The sequence below is a fragment of the Podarcis gaigeae genome (assembly GCF_964106915.1).
Source record: "Podarcis gaigeae genome assembly, chromosome: 1".
In the NCBI taxonomy this organism is placed as follows: Eukaryota; Metazoa; Chordata; class Lepidosauria; order Squamata; family Lacertidae; genus Podarcis; species Podarcis gaigeae.
In genome coordinates this window covers 137,562,098-137,580,420 of record NC_139678.1, presented here as the reverse complement: position 1 = coordinate 137,580,420, position 18,323 = coordinate 137,562,098, and the positions used below count along the sequence as shown (strand labels likewise).

General features: G+C 43.0%; 1 protein-coding gene across 11 annotated transcripts in view; it reads left to right on the top strand.

Annotated features, from left to right (window-relative positions):
• Positions 1–18,323, top strand: part of UNC80 (unc-80 homolog, NALCN channel complex subunit) — a 168,882-nt gene that overhangs the window by 113,919 nt on the left and 36,640 nt on the right. For 10 of the 11 annotated variants that reach the window (XM_083702366.1, XM_083702365.1, XM_083702371.1 and 7 more), the window contains 16 exons: positions 873–1,059; positions 2,773–2,904; positions 4,151–4,294; positions 5,734–5,834; positions 7,763–7,849; positions 8,680–8,863; positions 10,045–10,139; positions 10,783–10,872; positions 11,631–11,732; positions 11,939–12,119; positions 12,448–12,716; positions 13,116–13,250; positions 13,985–14,123; positions 15,621–15,717; positions 17,376–17,546; positions 17,910–18,002. In XM_083702366.1, coding sequence (XP_083558492.1) covers positions 873–1,059; positions 2,773–2,904; positions 4,151–4,294; positions 5,734–5,834; positions 7,763–7,849; positions 8,680–8,863; positions 10,045–10,139; positions 10,783–10,872; positions 11,631–11,732; positions 11,939–12,119; positions 12,448–12,716; positions 13,116–13,250; positions 13,985–14,123; positions 15,621–15,717; positions 17,376–17,546; positions 17,910–18,002 — 2,207 coding nt within the window. The remainder of the gene's footprint in view (positions 1–872; positions 1,060–2,772; positions 2,905–4,150; positions 4,295–5,733; positions 5,835–7,762; positions 7,850–8,679; positions 8,864–10,044; positions 10,140–10,782; positions 10,873–11,630; positions 11,733–11,938; positions 12,120–12,447; positions 12,717–13,115; positions 13,251–13,984; positions 14,124–15,620; positions 15,718–17,375; positions 17,547–17,909; positions 18,003–18,323) is intronic. The other variant, XM_083702367.1, reaches the window with a different exon arrangement.

Below are 18,323 nucleotides of genomic sequence, written 5' to 3'. Positions count from 1 at the left end.
AAAGAGGGAGTGCTCCTGCCTGAAGCACCACTTTAGCTAATGGGGCCTCCTGCTGCTGCCGCGCCGCCGGAGCACGATTTCTGTTCACATCCTGAAGCAAAGTTCTTAACCTGAGGTACTATTTCTGGGTTAGCGGAGTCTGTAACCTGAAGCGTCTGTAACTTGAAGCATCTGTAACCCAAGGTACCACTGTACTCAGTGAGGGAAAGTGGACAGGTTTGACACATTCTCATTTATTTGGTTTTAAACATATTTTAGGGTTAGTCGGTATCAAACCTCACTTGGAACTGAATTCCAAGGGACTAGAACCTTTCTCTGTTTTGACAGCCAGTTCTTCCCGTTTTGGGTGCATTCCTTAGTGATTTCAGTCAGTGTGATAAAATGCTCTAGAGGGCTTTATAGAAGGAATAACCTTCACCTTGAATTGAGTCTGGAACCTCTCTTTGACAGCAAGCACCATTCACAAGTACTAGTTGAACCACCCCATAACAAACCATCATGGGAGACAATACAATACAGCATCTCTGCATGCAATGCAGGCAGCAGTGCTGTGATTTATAAACCAATACCATGACGCCTACTTCCATGTAAAGTTGCATTAGATTGTTGTAATATACCACATGTAGTAGACATAGTGTGAACTGGCTACATTTCTGATGTACGTAGTGTCTATTAACAAATTGCTTCAAATGTTTCCATAGTTTATTAAGGTTGTTATGTCCATGTTAAAAACTTAATCAGAATACTCATAAACTGCAAAATGTGGATGGATGGATGGATGGATGGATGGATGATAAATAGAAAATGTGCTGTATAAAACCCAAGCAAACTCATTCACATAGCCTGCCTCCTGCCCAATGGTTTGCTTACAGAAGTCATTTTCAGCCCGGGCAGTGTCACGTTCTCATCAGCGAGCAGAACATATTCTCAAGAATCTGCAGCAGGAAGAAGAGAAAAAACGTCTGGGCCGAGAAGCTAGTCTGATCACTGCTATCCCCATCACCCAGGAAGCTTGCTATGAGCCCAGCTGTTCCCCAAGCGTGGAGCAGGAAGAGGAAGGTGTGATTACTAGAGTCTGATAAGGCAAATGTACTGGGGATGTAATATAATCTTCATAAATTGCTCATGATTTTATTGCAGTAGAGATAATTCAAGGTTACAAGGGAGCGAGTGTTGATTCAGTTGATGATTAGAAGTAGGAGCAGCACTTAGTTGCTTTGAGCACAATTTATTAGCATTGTCACCTGTTGAAAAAGACTTGAGAGCTTTTTCAAGGTTTGTTGTGAAATGAGCACAAGAAGACTAGAACAGTCCTCATTTCCTTATATTACTTTAAACAGGATTGATGTAGCTATTTTTTTCTTAAAGTAATTGCCCTTGCTTATTAAAAATGGAGTGGGAAAAGTGTTTGTCAGTAAGTAGCATATGACAATAGTCTTTAAATATTCAGGGTTGGCAGCAAGGTCCTCTGGCAGCCTTGACAGGATTGAGACTCCAGGAAACTGCACAACCCCAAAAGAAGACAGGAGAAGCTCAGATTCAGTTGTTTGAGGACTGAGGGGGTGTTATATGGAAGATGGTGACAATGGGAGTTTCCTCCTGAAGCAAATAGAAGCCGTGCCCAATCCCAATAGAAGCCATGGCTTAGAACTGTCCTCAGTGCGATCTTGATCTGGACTGGGAACCACCTGGCTGTTGTTGCCAGCTGGCATCCATTTATCTCCAGGGTTGAAGTCAAACCTTCGGAGAGTTACAGTGCCTGCTTTGGAGACCGAGGCTTGTCTTGTTGCAGCTGGGGCCGATGAAGGCATCTGGTTTTGCTGCTATAGGTGCACCATGGTGTTTCTTCTCTCTGTGCTCCTCCCAGCAGTCTGGTTGTTTAAAAAGCATTCAGTTCACTAACGACTTGGAATAAAAGTCGGACTTGAGTTTTTCACTGTTGAGATAGGTCGTTACAGTAGTAGTAGTAATAATAATAATAATAATAATAATAATAATAATAATAATTTTTATTTATACCCTGCCCTCCCCAGCCAAGGCTGGGCTCAGGGCAGCTAACAAGCAATAATAAAAACAAGTTGAATGAATACAACTTAAAAACAAAATTAAAATACAACATTAAAATATTGAAATATTAAAATATTAAAATGTAGCCTCATCACAGGAGGAGAAAGGAAAAGAAAAAAAGAAAGAGGGGGAGGGAATCATATTGGCTCCAAGCCAAAGGCCAGGCGGAACAACTCTGTCTTACAGGCCCTGCGGAAAGAAATCAGATCCTGCAGGGCCCTGGTCTCATGAGGCAGAGCGTTCCACCAGGCCGGAGCCAGAGGTGAAAAGGCCCTGGCTCTGGTCGAAGCCAATCTAACTTCTTTAGGGCCTGGGACCACTAGGGTGTTGTTATTTATGGACCTTGAGGCTCTCCGTGGGGCATACCAGAAGAGGCGGTCCCGTAGGTACGAGGGTCCTAGGCCGTGGAGGGCTTTCAAGGTCAAAAGCAGCACCTTAAATCTGACCCTGTACTCCACCGGGAGCCAGTGCAGCTGGAAAAGCACTGGGTGAATATGCTCCCATGGCAGAGACCCTGTGAGGAGCCTCGCTGCAGCATTCTGCACCCGCTGGAGTTTCTGGGACAGCTTCAAGGGCAGCCCCGCGTAGAGCAAATTACAATAGTCACGCCTGGAGGTGACCATCGCATGGATCACTGTGGCCAGCAGACCAGCATAGAACTAGGGTTTAGAAACCAAAATTTACATCTACTATTTGTTCCGTCAGTAGAAGAAGTTGCCAACCTGGCGTCCCGCCGTCTCTCTGTAAGCCCATCCTGCACCTCCAGCACATCTCACAGGAACTACTCCTTCCGCCGTGGCTCAGTTTGGTCAGTGCGTTCAGCAGTCAGTGCTGAAGGTAATGCAGTTTAAGACTGGATATTGATCGTCTTGTGAAATGCCATAGATTCTTTCTTGCATTGATTATGTATTTATTCAAAGCATTTATACCTTCTTCCTCCCAGAGGAAATGCAAACCATCTCAGGGACCAGTCGTTAAAGTTACATGACTGGTTCCGGCAGAGAAGGAGCCCAATGGAGCTGGTTTCTCAGCAGAGCCAAAGGAATGACTCTGCTTCCCATCCCTCCCTCCCCTCAATCACTGCAGCCTGATGGAATGGGTGCTGTCAGGTGACAGGCGATGAGAGGCAAGAGCCTGGTGGGGCTGCTTTGTCTGTTACACACATTGGGCTTTGCTTATAGCTTGAATCAGGGATTTCATTTATTTTTATTTTATTTAAAACCCATTGTGTATTGTGATAGCAGTCCCAGAGTGGCTTATATAAAATGTAGTATGTAGTAAGACAGGAGGAATCAATATATTACATTACTCTCAACAGTCAGAAAAAAACTAAAATAATAAGAATAAACAGGCCCAAATATCCTGCAAATGCCAAAGCAAAAGTGTGATTCTTTAGCTGGTTCCTAAGCCTTCAGGGAAGGGAATTTCATAATTGATGCACCATCACCGAGAAGGCCCTCCCTCAGTTTACTATGTAGTAGGGTAACTTACCATGAGGGCTTCTCTCACTGGCAGGTCTGTATAGCAGACACACTGGCAGGTCTGTATAGCAGATCATGCTCCTTCAGGTATCTAAGGTACAGTGGTACCTCGGTTTACGAACTTAATCTGTTCCGGAAGTCCGTTCTTAAATCGAAACCATTCTTAAACCCAGGCGCGCTTTCCCTAAGGATGCCTCCAGCCGCCGGTGCCCTTCCACCGTTCGGATTCCGTTCTTAGACCGAGGTAAAGTTTGCAAACTGGGACACTACTTCCAGTTTTGCAGAGTTCGTAAACCAAATAGTTCGTAAACAGGGCTGTTCTTAAACCAAGCTACCACTGTATATGGTTTCAGTCAAAGGAGTGACAAGCTTCAATTATATTTATGTATAATTTATGTATGTGGGGGCTCTTAAGATCTCGCCATGCTTTCAAACTCCCTTCTCCTTTTTGAATGCTTGAATTAACTTGCAGTCAGTCCTGGATTAGATTGCAGTTTAGGAATGTGTTTCTGTTTTGATATTTGCAATGTTTTCTTATGGGAAACAGACTCATTATTAAGCGGGACTCCATTTACACTATATCTGTTTGTTTTTCCCCCTAGATGAGGAACACACGACAGAGCACACACCAAATCATCATGTGCCCCAACCCCCACAGGCAGTCTTCCCAGCATGTATTTGTGCAGCTGTGCTCCCTATTGTCCACTTAATGGAAGACGGAGAAGTCCGGGAGGATGGAGTAGCAGGTGTTTTTAGTTTTAAGGGTTTTTAGAATAATTAAAATGAATGTGACAGTACAGTAATTTGGGCTGTGCGATAAATTGCCATATTGTTGAAATAACATCGTGATAAGTGTTTCAACAAGGCAACATACTGGTGAACAAAAGGGGGAGACTTAACAGCTTCCCAGGGGGCACCTTATCTATCTCCTTGCAGGCACCTTATCTCCTGCTTTGTTTGCTCTCTCCCTCCTAACCAATAAGAAATGAGGACGAGCCCTCACACAAACCAGCACACTCTTTTCAGCTTCACTGGTATCTTTACACTTAGAGCTCAGCTATTGATTCAGAGCCTGCTAACAATCCAGGAGGAAACCCCCCCCCCCAAAAAAAAACAACCCACAAAGAATTGAAAAGCTCTTCTTTCTCCCCTCACACTCACCCCCCTTTTCACCAGGGGGAAAAAGAGGGGGGAGTTTTTTATTTTCTGGTGGTGTTTATGTTGTTAGCTTTCCTCCATATCAAAAAGGAAGGGTTTTTTGTTTGTTTTTTTAAAGGAGACTATCTGGAAAGTAGGATTGCAGCCTAAAACTCTTAAAGCATTCACCCTCCTTTTAGCACTTAAAATCAGTATCTAGCTGGTAGAGAAATCCTTATCTTTCTGTTATAGGCAGAGGGGTTTGTTTTATTGCCTGAATTAGGTCAATTGATTTGTTGCATTCTACAAAATAATTGAAGCAATTTACAGGAATAAATTTTATATAATCCCATGGTTGGTTCCACAAATGGTTTGTTAGGGCATAACAGCCATTTGAAGTATCGTTTTCTCATGTTGTAACTGGAGCATGCATTTGCCTCCTTGATTCCTAGCACTTAGTGTGCTTTTGAAGTTTTTAGGACTACTGTTACTGTATTCAAAAGTTTCCTATTTCCAGGTTCCATATTTCACTAAATAAGCAGTAATTAAATAAAATATTGTAGAAGGATCATTGCCATAGCAAAGATATCACTATATAATGTAGTACTATAAGGCTTCAGTCCTAATATAACATAACAGTCCTGTATTATATAACAGAAGTAAATTCTGTTATATTTAGTGGGACTTATTTCCAAGTAGACCTGTATAGAATTGCACTGCAAATGTGGAACTTCCACTTCAGGCAGTTGTAGAATAGCAATGCCTCAGCTGTTCTAAAGAGCTTTATTGGGAATCAACTTAAGTTTTGCATGGAAAGGTGAAAACACAGTTGCCATCAGATGGCTCATAATTTAAAATAAACACAAAGAATTGGTTATGTGCAGAAGAGAGAAGTAAACTAAAAAATCAAGTTGATTTTAGACTCACAAGGCTAGGTGGGGCCTGGCCTAGCTAAAAAAAAATATGTGAACCATTAGTTATTGCCATGTGACATTTACTTTTTCCTGAAATGGGGCCCAGACTAGCCCTCTCCTTTTGTCTTGTGCAGTGAGTGCCGTGGCTCAGCAAGTCCTGTGGAACTGTCTCATTGAAGATCCTTCTACAGTTCTTCGACATTTTCTGGAGAAACTTACGATCAGCAATCGACAGGTAGAGACTCTGTTTTCTAGTATACAATTAAAATTAATGTATCAGTGGAACTTCTTGTATGTGTTTGTGTTAACGGAAAAATCCGAGGGCTCCCTTGGACAAAAAAAACAAAGACACCAACCAGGATAACTTGGAGCAAAACAGCAGCCTGTAGGCTTGGCCTTTATTGAACTGTTGCAACAGGGTGCTCCCCTCACTTGCAGGAGAGAGGAAAGACACAGAAAAATGGTGTGCAAGGCCTTATAAAAACTTTTGAAATTCCCATCCTGTAGGTCAAGCCCACCCCCAGAAACATCATGCATACATCACAGAATGGAGGGGTTGAGGGAGGGGTGGTGGTGGTAACCTGAGTGACCTGTCATCTGGCTGGTTCCCCCTTCCCCCCTCCCTATGAGTACTTTCCAGGTGACAGAGGAGAGTTTGCAGTTTTCTGCCCCCAGAGGGAAGAGCTGATCATTGTCCTTTGTTCCAGTCAGTGCTGAATCTACTCCTATATGCAAGTTCTTTGTGATCTTGATGGTCTTCTGTCTAGGACCATCAGGGTTGGCATGGCAACTGGGCAGGGCTCCTGTGGATGTGCCAGTATGCTGAAGGGATTATGGCTGCCCTGTATCAAACCTTCCCCATTTTGTAGTCCTTCCTTCATGGAGTAAAATAAAAGTGGAACTGTGCAAATCCGATGTATGGTTGGTTTTTTATGAATTTATAACAGAAGCGTAGCGTATGTAGTGTGTGAGTGTGTGTGAAGTTTGTACAAACTGAATGATCGGGGGGGGGGGGTTTCCTGCTACATTTGTAATGTTATATTGTCAATGGGTACTGTCAGGGAACTGCCATCGGAAGGGCAGGTGGTGGAAGGGCTCACGGAGGCTAGGAGAGACTCAGCAGCAGAGGAGGGAACCAGCAGGGGGAGAGAAGGAGCTCCGAGGGAAAGTGAGTCGGAGGGATGGCTCAGGGACACTTCCAGCGAGAACAGTGGGGAAGTTTCAGGACCTCCTATAGGGACACCCACTCCTCGCCGGAAACTGTCGCGCCGAGAATCCAGAAGACGCGTTTCCGTTAAGGAGCTTTTATGTTGGAAGAGATTCCGCAAACGCCCACTGTCGGATTCTGCCAGCGATTGAGGGAGTCATGCTTAAGGGGCTCCACTATAGACAGAGCTTTGATAATCAGGCCAAACTCTGAGGGACTAAGCTTTTACGCACAAGCAGCTCATCACAGGTACATAAGAAGATACCTTTGAAACAAGGATGGCTGGGGAACTTCTGGGAAATAATTTTATTAGTGAAACTCACAGCTTTCAGGTTTATTTGAACATGTTAATGAGTTCAGTAGCTGTTTTATAAGCAACTCTTTGTCACTGAGCTATGACCAATTTGAATGGTTAAGCCCATTGCTATTTTTCTAGAAAAAGAGCTGCTGGAACTCACCATGAACGCCTCCCTTGTTCTCTTAGAAAAACAATGGTGCCCACCTGAGAGGTGTTGGAACTGAGTTCTGGCTGGAAAAAAGCCCTGGTCAAACCTCATATTCTGCCTTTTGAAAACATATTTATCTTAGAGAACTGTTACCTTCAAATGAAGGTTTTAACTTTTATGTGTTGATACTAGTATCAAATACATTTATTTATTATTTTTTAAAATGCCCCAAACCATTTGAAACAAGACTAGGGTACATAGCTGTACCTTCATTCCAGGTTATATGGATTTCCAGTTTAGTTAACATGAAAGTGAATGACTGGGAAGCCTGTCCAGCTGGCAGGGGTGGAAGTTGGGTACAATAATTTATCCTAGTAGAAGCCGTGAAGTTAACCAATGGAAGGTATTCATATGTATTTGTGGAGTGGATCCTTTTTGATGAAAAGAGTAAAAGTTAAATTTTGAGAAGAAAGTAATAAAGCTGAAAAGCAAATTCTGCTCTTATTCTAGGATGAGTTGATGTATATGCTGAGGAAACTTCTGCTCAACATTGGAGACTTCCCTGCCCAGACATCCCATATTCTATTTAATTACTTGGTAAGCTGTTTTGAGTCCCTTGCAGAACCAAAACTGTAGCCATTATTTACACATTTCTCCAAAATGTAAACACTGGTCTGATTTGCACCTCCCTAAACCCAAGAAAAGACTTGCTGGGTGTTCCCAAAGTGTAATAAAGGCAAAATACAGTTGGCTGATATTGTGGTGTTGGTTCTGATGCCCATAGTCCTGTGGCTAAGAAATAGAAATACAGGAATCAAAACAAAGTGGACCTGAAATATGATTTAACATTACTGAGAGATGATCACTAAAGATTCAAAAGTTTGTGAAAGAACAGGGTCGCTGCTGTTGCTAGTCAGACAAAGTCTTCATAGCTACCGTACATGAATCTCATTCATCAGGCTAAGGGCAAGTTAGAACTCTTTCTCTTGACTGAATCACAGCATACAGAAAACTAGATGGGAAGACTCAGTCAAGAGGCTCTTTCAAGCAGCAACACGTGTTCCCTGAGGGGGACTTCACATTCATTATTATTATTTTATTTATACACTGCTTGATTGTAAAAATCCTCAAAGCAATTTATGAAAAGGTAAAATAATAAAATTGAGAAAAATAATAAAACTGAGAAAACAAGTTAAAATTCTAAATAGATTAAAATTACCTCAGCTTTCTAAGCATCTGGTAGGCCTGCTATAAAATAAGAAAGTTTTATAGCAGGCGCCAAAAAGAGTACCGTGAAGACGCCTCAATAGGCAGGGAGTCCCAAAGTGCTTTGAAACTGAGGATCTCTAGAGCAGGGCTAATATGTGCCTAACTGGTGCTCCTTGCAGAACTAAGCCAAATGCAGCCTGTATCTTTGTGATTCATAGGTGGGACTGATCATGTATTTTGTGCGCACGCCATGTGAATGGGGCATGGATGCTATTTCAGCGACTCTGACTTTCCTGTGGGAAGTTGTAGGATATGTAGAAGGACTATTCTTCAAGGATCTCAAACAGACTATGAAGAAGGAACAATGCGAAGTGAAGCTTCTGGTTACTGCCTCAATGCCTGGTATGGAATTCACTATACAGTACATAGACGGGGGCCTTTTAGCCGAGTTTGCTTCTTATATTTACTTTTTGCTGCTGCAGCACTGCTGTGTTTCTTTCTCATTATTTTTGATGCTCTCCTTTTAATTAAACAATTCAAAGTCAATTCTCTTAAAAAATTAATTTTCAGTTTTAAAATTTAAAGTAGGGTTTTAAAATACAATTATTATTAATAATAATTTAAAAGCTAAACTAAACTAAATATGCCCTCACAAAGGACTTGGTAGGTCAGTGATGGGCACTCTCTTTGGCTGATCAGCCCACTTCCCCACCCTCTTCCAACTCCACTGGGGGGATTGACCAGAGCGGGTGTATCAGCCACAACATTTGGAGAACTGGTACCCATCTGCAGAAACGACATTTTATTGCAGTGTCCTGCATGACACACAAAGACTCACCAACCTTCAAAGCTTGTATGCTGGATTCCTGCCAGAAATAACCATGGGTTGCAATATACAGTATGTCCTTGTGAGTTCTGTGTTAGCCGTGTCTGCTGTAGTGTGAACAACAAAGACACTGATCCAAAAATCATCCTTTTTAACAACACCCCCCCCAAGTTCTCAAATATTATTATTTTTCTTAGAGTATCCCCTGAGGATTCATAAAATATTAACCACAAACACTTCCTAGCTGTTGATGTCTCTGAACAAAAGATTGCTGTCTACACAATAGAGCCAGGATTGTGTCATAGTTAGCCAATGAAACACACTGTGTGACTTGGAGCCAATCATTCTCTCTAAGCCTAACCTACCTATAGAATTGTAGAGTTGGAAGAGACCCTGAGGGTCATCTAGTCTAACCCCCTGCAATGCAAGAATCTCAACTAAAGCATCTATATTTCACAGGGTTCTTGTGAGAATAACATGGGGGGCATGTACAGTTCCATGGGTTCTGTGGAGAAAGGGCAGGATATAAATATAAACTGAAATATAGACACTGAACAGTGGCTTTGAAATGGTACTTTATTCCACCACCACCCCTTTTTCTTTTTCTAACAACCATGTATGCTAGGGTTAATATTACCAGTAGTGTTGGTCTTTTGTAGTCTGGTATAGTATATTAGGACATTAAATTATACTAATTACATTGGACTTTGTATTATACTAATTATATTAGGACAATATTATTTTATATTTTTTGTAGGCACCAAGACCCTTGTAGTTCATGGGCAAAATGAATGTGATATCCCAACTCAGTTACCAGTCCATGAGGACACTCAGTTTGAAGCTCTGTTAAAGGTCTGAATACTATTTTATTAAAACAATTCAGAACAATGTTTTGATGCCTATATTTTCAAATCCACCAGTATTATGGAAGTAATGAAATATGAAGCTTCATTTTTCTGTGAATTATTAGTCCCGGTATCAACTTAGATGTGTAAAGACTGGACTTGTAAAAGCATGAATTTCCTCCAGTGTATGGGGCAAAGAAATAGAGTAAATAAAAGAAAATTGTATTCAATATTAACATGCCAACATGGCTGAAACCAGGCAGCTCTTATCCTAAGCAGAAGGAATTGTTTAAGGACATGAAGGGATTCCCAGCTACCACCCTACTTGTGCCTTATATTCACAAGAATGACCAATAAAATACTTGCAGAATTACATCAGTTAATATAACTTTTTAAAAAGAATCTCCAGTATTTCAGATCTGAAGCAAATACTTTCATCCTCTTGAAAAACTATGCAGTTTTTAAAATCCCCCTTTCTATAGGCAGTGGTTTATAGAGATGAGATGTGATCACAGGAGGAATTTAGAGTCTAAAATAGATAGCTTTCTTGAATGAACAAGTATTTTGGAACCCAAATAAGATATTTTCAATTACGTCCTATATGATTTGCTCAAAAGATAACAGCTGCTGCTTATTTCTTTCCATTTCAGGAGTGTTTGGAATTTTTTAACATATCTGAATCCCAATCTTCCAACTATTTCTTAATGGATAAACGATGGAATCTTATTCATTATAATAAGGTGAGACAATGTTTTGTGAGCTCATTGCTATTGTAAAGGTAAAGGTAAAGGGACCCCTGTAGCTCATTGCTATTGTAAAGGTAAAGGTAAAGGGACCCCTGACCATTAGGTTCAGTCGTGACCGACTCTGGGGTTGTGGCTTTCATCTCGCATTACTGGCCGAGGGAGCCGGCGCTTGTCTACAGACAGCTTCCTGGTCATGTGGCCAGCATGACTAAGCTGCTTATGGCAGAGCACCAGAGCAGTGCACGGAAACACCGTTTACCTTCCCGCCAGAGCGGTACCTATTTATCTACTTGTACTTTGACGTGCTTTCGCACTGCTAGGTTAGCAGGAGCAGGGACTGAGCAACGAGAGCTCGCCCCGTTGCGGGGATTCAAACTGCCGACCTTCTGATCGGCAAGTCCTAGGCTCTGTGGTTTAACCCACAGCACCACCCATGTCCCCTTCATTGCTATTGACAACTGTGCTTTTCTATGTAAATTGCAGCATCTTGGAAAAAGATGCGTTACAAGAAATATTTTGTCTTGCAATTTTAAAATTTTGGAGTAAAGAGCATTCATCCAGTTTTAGAGTCAGAAACATGGATGATTCACTTAGGTGTTGTTGTTTTTTTTAATGCACAGACATTAGATGAGTAACCACAGATAGCACAACATTCAGCTACTATTAAAGAACATTCATTATTACTGCTGTGATTAAAATTGCATTATTTTATTGGTAAAATATATTTCTTTTTCCCCCCATTCCACTTCAAGACCTATGTCCGTGATATTTATCCATTTCGAAGATCAGTATCTCCCCAGTTGAATTTGGTACACATGAACCCAGAAAGGGGCCAAGAACTCATTCAGAAACAGGTATTCTGTCCCCCTGCCAATAGCTGTGCATCTATTATTACTTGCTTTAGGCTAGGGGTATACGTGGAACAAAGGATCTGTTAACTAGGTGTCAGATTCAAGACCTAATTGTGGGTGTGTTTTTGGACACTAGTGTTCCTGTGTCAATGTATACATTTTATGTGTGCATACACAATTTCAGACTCTTTCTTTGGCTGTTTTACCAGGTGTTCACACGAAAGCTTGAAGAAGTGGGTCGGGTTCTGTTCCTCATTTCTCTGACCCAGAAGATCCCCGTTGCTCACAAACAGTCTCATGTGTCTCTGTTGCAAGAAGACCTTCTCCGCTTGCCCTCTTTTCCTCGCAGCGCCATTGATGCTGAGTTCTCACTCTTCAGTGATCCACAAGGTACTACAAGGAGAAAGCCTTTGGCTGCAAATCCAGTAGCTCTGTTTTGCTGACTGAGTACACTAAAATGCCAATTGATAACATTAATATTTATTATAATATAACAAGGTTATTTTCAGATCAGAAAGATGTAAGTTAAAGGATCTAGTGGTGTGTTTGATTATCTAATATGTAAACAAAGCAGCCACTACATTTTCCCACCTGCCGTCAGCATATCTGCAGAGGCAATGGTTCACAGTGGAGATTTTCCTTGGAATGTCAGGTGTTTATTCATCTTTGAGGCAAGCTGCTGTGTTTGAAACTCATGTTGCTCCCCTTGTTCTTATAGCTGGAAAGGAGCTATTTGGCCTTGACACCCTTCAGAAAAGCCTTTGGATTAAACTGCTAGAGGAGATGTTTCTTGGGATGCCTAGTGAATTTCCCTGGGGGGATGAAATTATGCTCTTCCTCAACGTATTCAATGGAGCCCTGATCCTGCACCCTGAGGACAGTGCCCTGTTGAGGCAATATGCTGCCACTGTCATCAACACAGCCGTACATTTCAACCACCTCTTCTCTCTCAGTGGGTACCAGTGGATTCTCCCAACTATGCTCCAGGTGAGTCTCTCACCAGAGAGAAATGAACAGGCCTGAACTAGCCATGAAGTCAATTCTGCAGCTGTGAAGGGCCCTGATCAAGCTAGAAAGTCCTGTTACGCCTTGGAGCTCCTTGATGTGGAGAGAGGGTGCTGATTTTGTTTCTTGCACTGGCCATATCTGCTCCTTGCACTTGGTCACTTCAGAACATAGCGTTTCAGTTCTTCACATGATTTAAGGACACGAGCCACATTGTCGTGGCCTTTGTAGAGAAATATGAAATCCAAATTGTCTGTCCATCCATCCATCCATATAATGAACAGGAGGAACAGTGAAATGTGGAACTTTAGAGTGTGACTTTGCAATGGGTCATCATGCCTATCAATCAAATAGTACCTTTAGTGTTTTCTCTCTGTCCAGGTATATGCTGACTACGAAAGCAACCCACAGCTCCGTCAAGCAATTGAGTTTGCCTGCCGTCAGTTTTACATTCTACATCGTAAACCCTTTGTACTACAATTGTTTGCCAGTGTGGCTCCTCTCTTGGAGTTTCCTGTGAGTACAAATGGATTCCCAACAACTTCCCCCTACCTCCAAGATTTTAAAGATGACTCATGGGGCACTCACTTGCAAAACTCTCTCATCTTGTGGGAATGTCGAACTTGCAAGCGCATGTTCCATTGCGGGGTGGGGTGGGGGGAGGGGTTCCTGCTCCCATATACAAATCCAGCACCTAATTCTAGGTGACAGGGCTGCATCTTCCTGTTCAGTCTCCTGTTCGGTTGCTGCCACCTCCTGTTCAGCATCCCATATTGGCTGATCAAAGCACTCCCCAACTTCCATTGAGGCTCTCACAAAGCAGGATCTGGCATCCCCGCTTCTCCTGCGAAATGGCTGAAGTTGGGGCGGAAAAGGTAATCTGCCCTCCTTCAACCCAGGTTCCCACAGTTCAGCCGTCTCTCTGTCTGTTCTTCCTCCTCCTCTGCTTGGGCCTACCAATCCCAGCCTGATCCTGACAGTGCTGTGGGGCTCATGGAACTGACTTCCTGATCTTTCACAGGAAAGTGTTGTTCAGTATCTCTCTCAGAAGTTTAGACCGCCTTGGGAGGGGGGGCGGGATCTCCATTTTCTACATGTAACATACAATCGCCCTGTAGTACTGGATTCAAGCTAGTAGAATTTTTGTAAAACATATCACTATATACATATGATGCTACTTCCATCTGTAAGTGTAACAAATTGTAAATGGAACCTGAAAATCAGAATTACATTTATTTTTTGAAATGCAGGATGCAACAAACAATGCACCCAGCAAAGGCGTATCGGCTCAGTGCCTGTTTGATCTGCTGCAGTCCTTAGAAGGAGACACTCCTGACAACCTGGACATTCTGGAACTAGTGAAAGCAGAAAAGCCTCTAAAATCATTAGGTATTTCCAAAGTTTCTTTGAATTAGCTTTTTTATGAAATAAATATGTCTTTTCTGTTAACCTTTGAACATACTTCAGCTTCAACTCTTATTATTTATTTAGGTTTAAAATGCCAATGTGTTCACCCCACTTTATCAGCATGAAGGACATTATTTATATAATTATTTATAGATGGCCTTTTGGCAGTCCAAGGCAGTACACAAAACTGTTTATAAAGTATTAAAAATACAATAGTTATTGTCTGCCACAATTTGTCCATTCATCCAACCTTTGTTTTGGACAGACTCTCAAGACCTGCCCATTGCAATACACACAAACTCTCCCATAGTAGCAAACACCTGCCTGTCCTCCTGAAGCACACTGAGGCTTCTTTCAAGCCTCTACATTCTCAACCCCCTGCCTCCTTAACTCTAAAAGTAAGCATCGCTGCAGCAATGGCACAGGTGATTTCATAGTCACTCCAGGAAAAACGTCTTGTTCTGAGGGCCTACTCAGAGCAAGGCAGGAGCTGGATACAAGAGGTCTTGCTGTTCGGTGGGCAGCAGCAGCAGGACTTGTTGGCAACCAGTGGTGGGCCCAAGGGCTCAATATGCCACCGCGCCTGCCCACCTCCTGAGGCAGTTGCTTCAGTTTGCCTAGTGGAAGGGCTGGCATTTTCCTTGTGGGAAAACAGTTTCCTTGCTGAACTGTTGTGCAGCAGCCGAAGTGCTTCTGACATGCACAGTTTCAGCTGCCATGACAATTCCGACTGGCAAACCTTTTCCAAACCATTTTGCACAGGGATGGAGAACTTGTGACCCTCCATATGTTGTTGGGCTCCAGCTGCCATCATGCCCGACCATTAGCACTGTTTGCTAGGGCTGATGGGAGAGTCCAACAATGTCTGAATGGGAGCCAGCTAACTTGCACCAGAGCGCAGGAGCCAAAATAGGACAACCTGGGATCCAATCAGAAGTCTGGATAACTTCTGTAATTCCGGGGTGTCCTGCTCAAAGTAGGATAGCTGAGAAGTATGCAACATCGGACATGGTGCCTAGGAGCCGTCACTGTTAGCAGGAAGGAAGTGAGCAGGGAAGGGAGGATTTGTTTGCTCTGATCTCACGGCAGCAGCATCTTGCCCTGGCAGTGCTAAGGAGATTGCTAAGGCCAAAAGTCTGTTGTGGGTGGGTGTATTTAATTTAGGCTGCAATATATTTAGGTTAATAACCAAACCTATTGCTAAAGTTCATTGTAGGTCAAATTTACTCTTGTGCCATTATTATCATCATAAAAAACCTTCAGGGATAAATCCTATTATACAAATCAAGATCTGCAATAGAAAGAGAATTACTTGCCTAAGAAATCATGGTGAGCGGGTGGCTAAGCCCACAGAATATCGGATTACAGTTCAGTAATCAATTTACTGGGCTGCTGTTGATTTGTTGAATAGATCTCTCCTCCTTATTGTGTCACCCCCATTTCACAGAATTTATAATCTACTCCCCCCCCCCTTTGCAGATTTCTGCTACGGCAACGAGGACCTGACTTTTTCCATCAGCGAGGCCATAAAGTTATGTGTAACAGTTGTTGCATATGCCCCTGAGTCATTCAGAAGGTAACCTATGTTTCGGGGTTGGAGTTTGAGTGCATTTGCAAATAAAACTCTGATGGCATGAGCCTAGCAGAAAGAGAGAGAGTGGTACCTTGGTTCCCAAACTTAATCCATTCTGGAAGTCCGTTCCAAAACCAAGGCGTACTTTCCCATAGAAAGTAATGCAAAATGGATTAATCCGTTCCAGACTTTTAAAAACAACCCCTAAAACAGCAATTTAACATTACTTTTACTATCTAACAAGACCATTGATCCTTAAAATGAAAGCAATAAACCAGGCTGCAATCTACTACCCAGTATCAAAAACTGGCAGTGATCTACCCATTGTCATTGTGCACCAGGTTCAAGGGGGGGGGGAAGGAAAGGCCCAAAAAATTCTCTCTCTGAGGAGCCAGTTGGCTTCTCCCCCCCCCCCCGCTAGCCCTTTCTCCCCCCTAAAACTGCTTCCCCCCCCACACAGCCCTTCTGGATGCCTCCCCTCCCCGTCCAGCACCTTCTCCAGGGCTGGCATGAGCAGCCTCCGCCACTTGGGCACGCTCTCCTCCCTGAAGAAATCATCCTGCACGGCAGCACCTGCATCCGGCCCGTGCCGCCCCACGCCCTGTGACTGCTGGGGCCTAGCCGCTTGGCATTGCTCTGGGGCCTGGAGCGGCAGCTATGGGTGACCCCTGGTAGCGGAGGATCGGGCAGTTGATGCTGCAGTGGCAATGGTGGGGGAGGGACCCAGCCCTAGGGGGTGGCGACATCCCTTGCCCGCTCGCTTGCCGCCCGGTGCTGGGTCCCTCCTCCACCTTTGCCGCCACTGCAGCATCAACCACTCCCACCTCCAATTCTGGATGTTGCCTGCAGCCGCCATGACCCCAGCACTGAGTCAGGGAAGTCCAGGCCAGGCGGCAAGAGAGCAGGCAACAGAAGTGTGGCACTCAAAATGGAAATGCAACACTCAGAATGGAGCACGTTTGGATCCAAAAATAGTTTGCAAACCAGAACACCTACTACCGTTTTTGCGGTGTACGAATTCCAAGTTGTTTGTGAACTAAGCTGTTCAAAAACCGAGGTACCACTGTATGTCTCCTTTTTAAAAAAGTATAATATGGGCAAATTATGGCCCTATGTATGATTTAAACCTTTTCCAAAGTTGCCTTTTTAAAAAGTTTTTAAATGGTGTGTATATTTCTAGGGAATAGAAGAGCTGTTCAGGAGTTGAAGTTGTGCTTGCTTCTGACTGTCAGTTGCTTTGAAGACCATATGCCTAGGATTGTGCTTGTGCACTGCTTGCTCTACTTCAGTAAACATGACATAGCACCCAACATATGCACATGGCTCCTCTTGTTGGATCGTGAAACGTTTTTTAGAGCTGTCATTTTACTCTTAGCACCTACCCTGATTGTTTCAGGTAGGCTGCCTGATTTTTAACAGTGCAGTGTATTTTTATTCAATTAAACATTTGTTTAGTAATTATTATACTATAATCGTAATTTCTTTAATTATTAAACTGTTAAACTCAAAATATTGCTCCAAGGAAGCTATCCTAGCCCGTCAGTGCTGTGTGAAGAAGCAGGGAGCAAGTTATATGCTTGTTCAAATTATTAGAATTCTGTATGCTTGGGTGCACCCTTGGTTTGATTGATTTCATCCTCACATGATTCACATGGGCTCAGTCTTCAGATGCTGATGGTCCTTGAAGCCCTGGTTCCCTGTTACCTGCAGAGGCTTAAGAGGCAAACTTCCCAAGTGGAGACAGTGACAGCGGCTCGAGAGGAGATTGCTGCTACAGCTGCTCTTGCTACATCCTTACAAGCCCTCTTGTACAGTGTAGAAGTTCTTACCAGGTGAGCTGCTCCACTTTTGTGACTGTGACCATGGAGAACGTAGGAAGTGAAGAACACAAGAAAATTATTTCATGTTAGTCCCTGTTGTAAAAGTTGATAGGTGTTCTTTCATGAGGACTGATCTGAATTGCCAAAGGAGAATTCAGATCAGCACAATCTTCAGATATGATACAAAAAGTGTGGGGTGTTTTATTTCAATATTTAATTAGCAAAATCTGTTTAGGTGAAAAACTTGAGGTCAAAAGCAAATACTGGACCTTGATCACAGCATTTGGGTGATAAAAATTCACATTTCTGTGGTAAATGCAAAAATTGTCACCAGGATATTAGTTTTTGACCCTGCCTTTTTTCCCCATTAAACAGGCCAATGACTGCCCCTCAGATGAGTCGCTGTGATCAAGGCCATAAAGGAACCACTACTGCTAACCATACTATGTCGTCTGGAACAAATACTAGGTAATTAACTGGGGCTGTCCTATGACTTGCTGATCCAAGCTCCAGTTCCTAACGTTCCTGATGATATTGTATGCGTGTGCACATAGTTTCATGGGGAAACATGGAGTTTGGGACTATGGCTTTGGGAGAAGAACGTAAGAATTGCCTTGCTGGATCAAGCCAAAGGCCCATCTTTCCCAATTTCTTTTGTTTCCAGCAGTAGCCTGCCCAATACTCACAGGAAACTTGCAAGCACAACATGAAAGAGAAGACAATTATATGTTGTTATCTGCTTACAGCACCGGGAGAGCAGAGCTAGAATGCATGTGTGTGTAGAGGAGG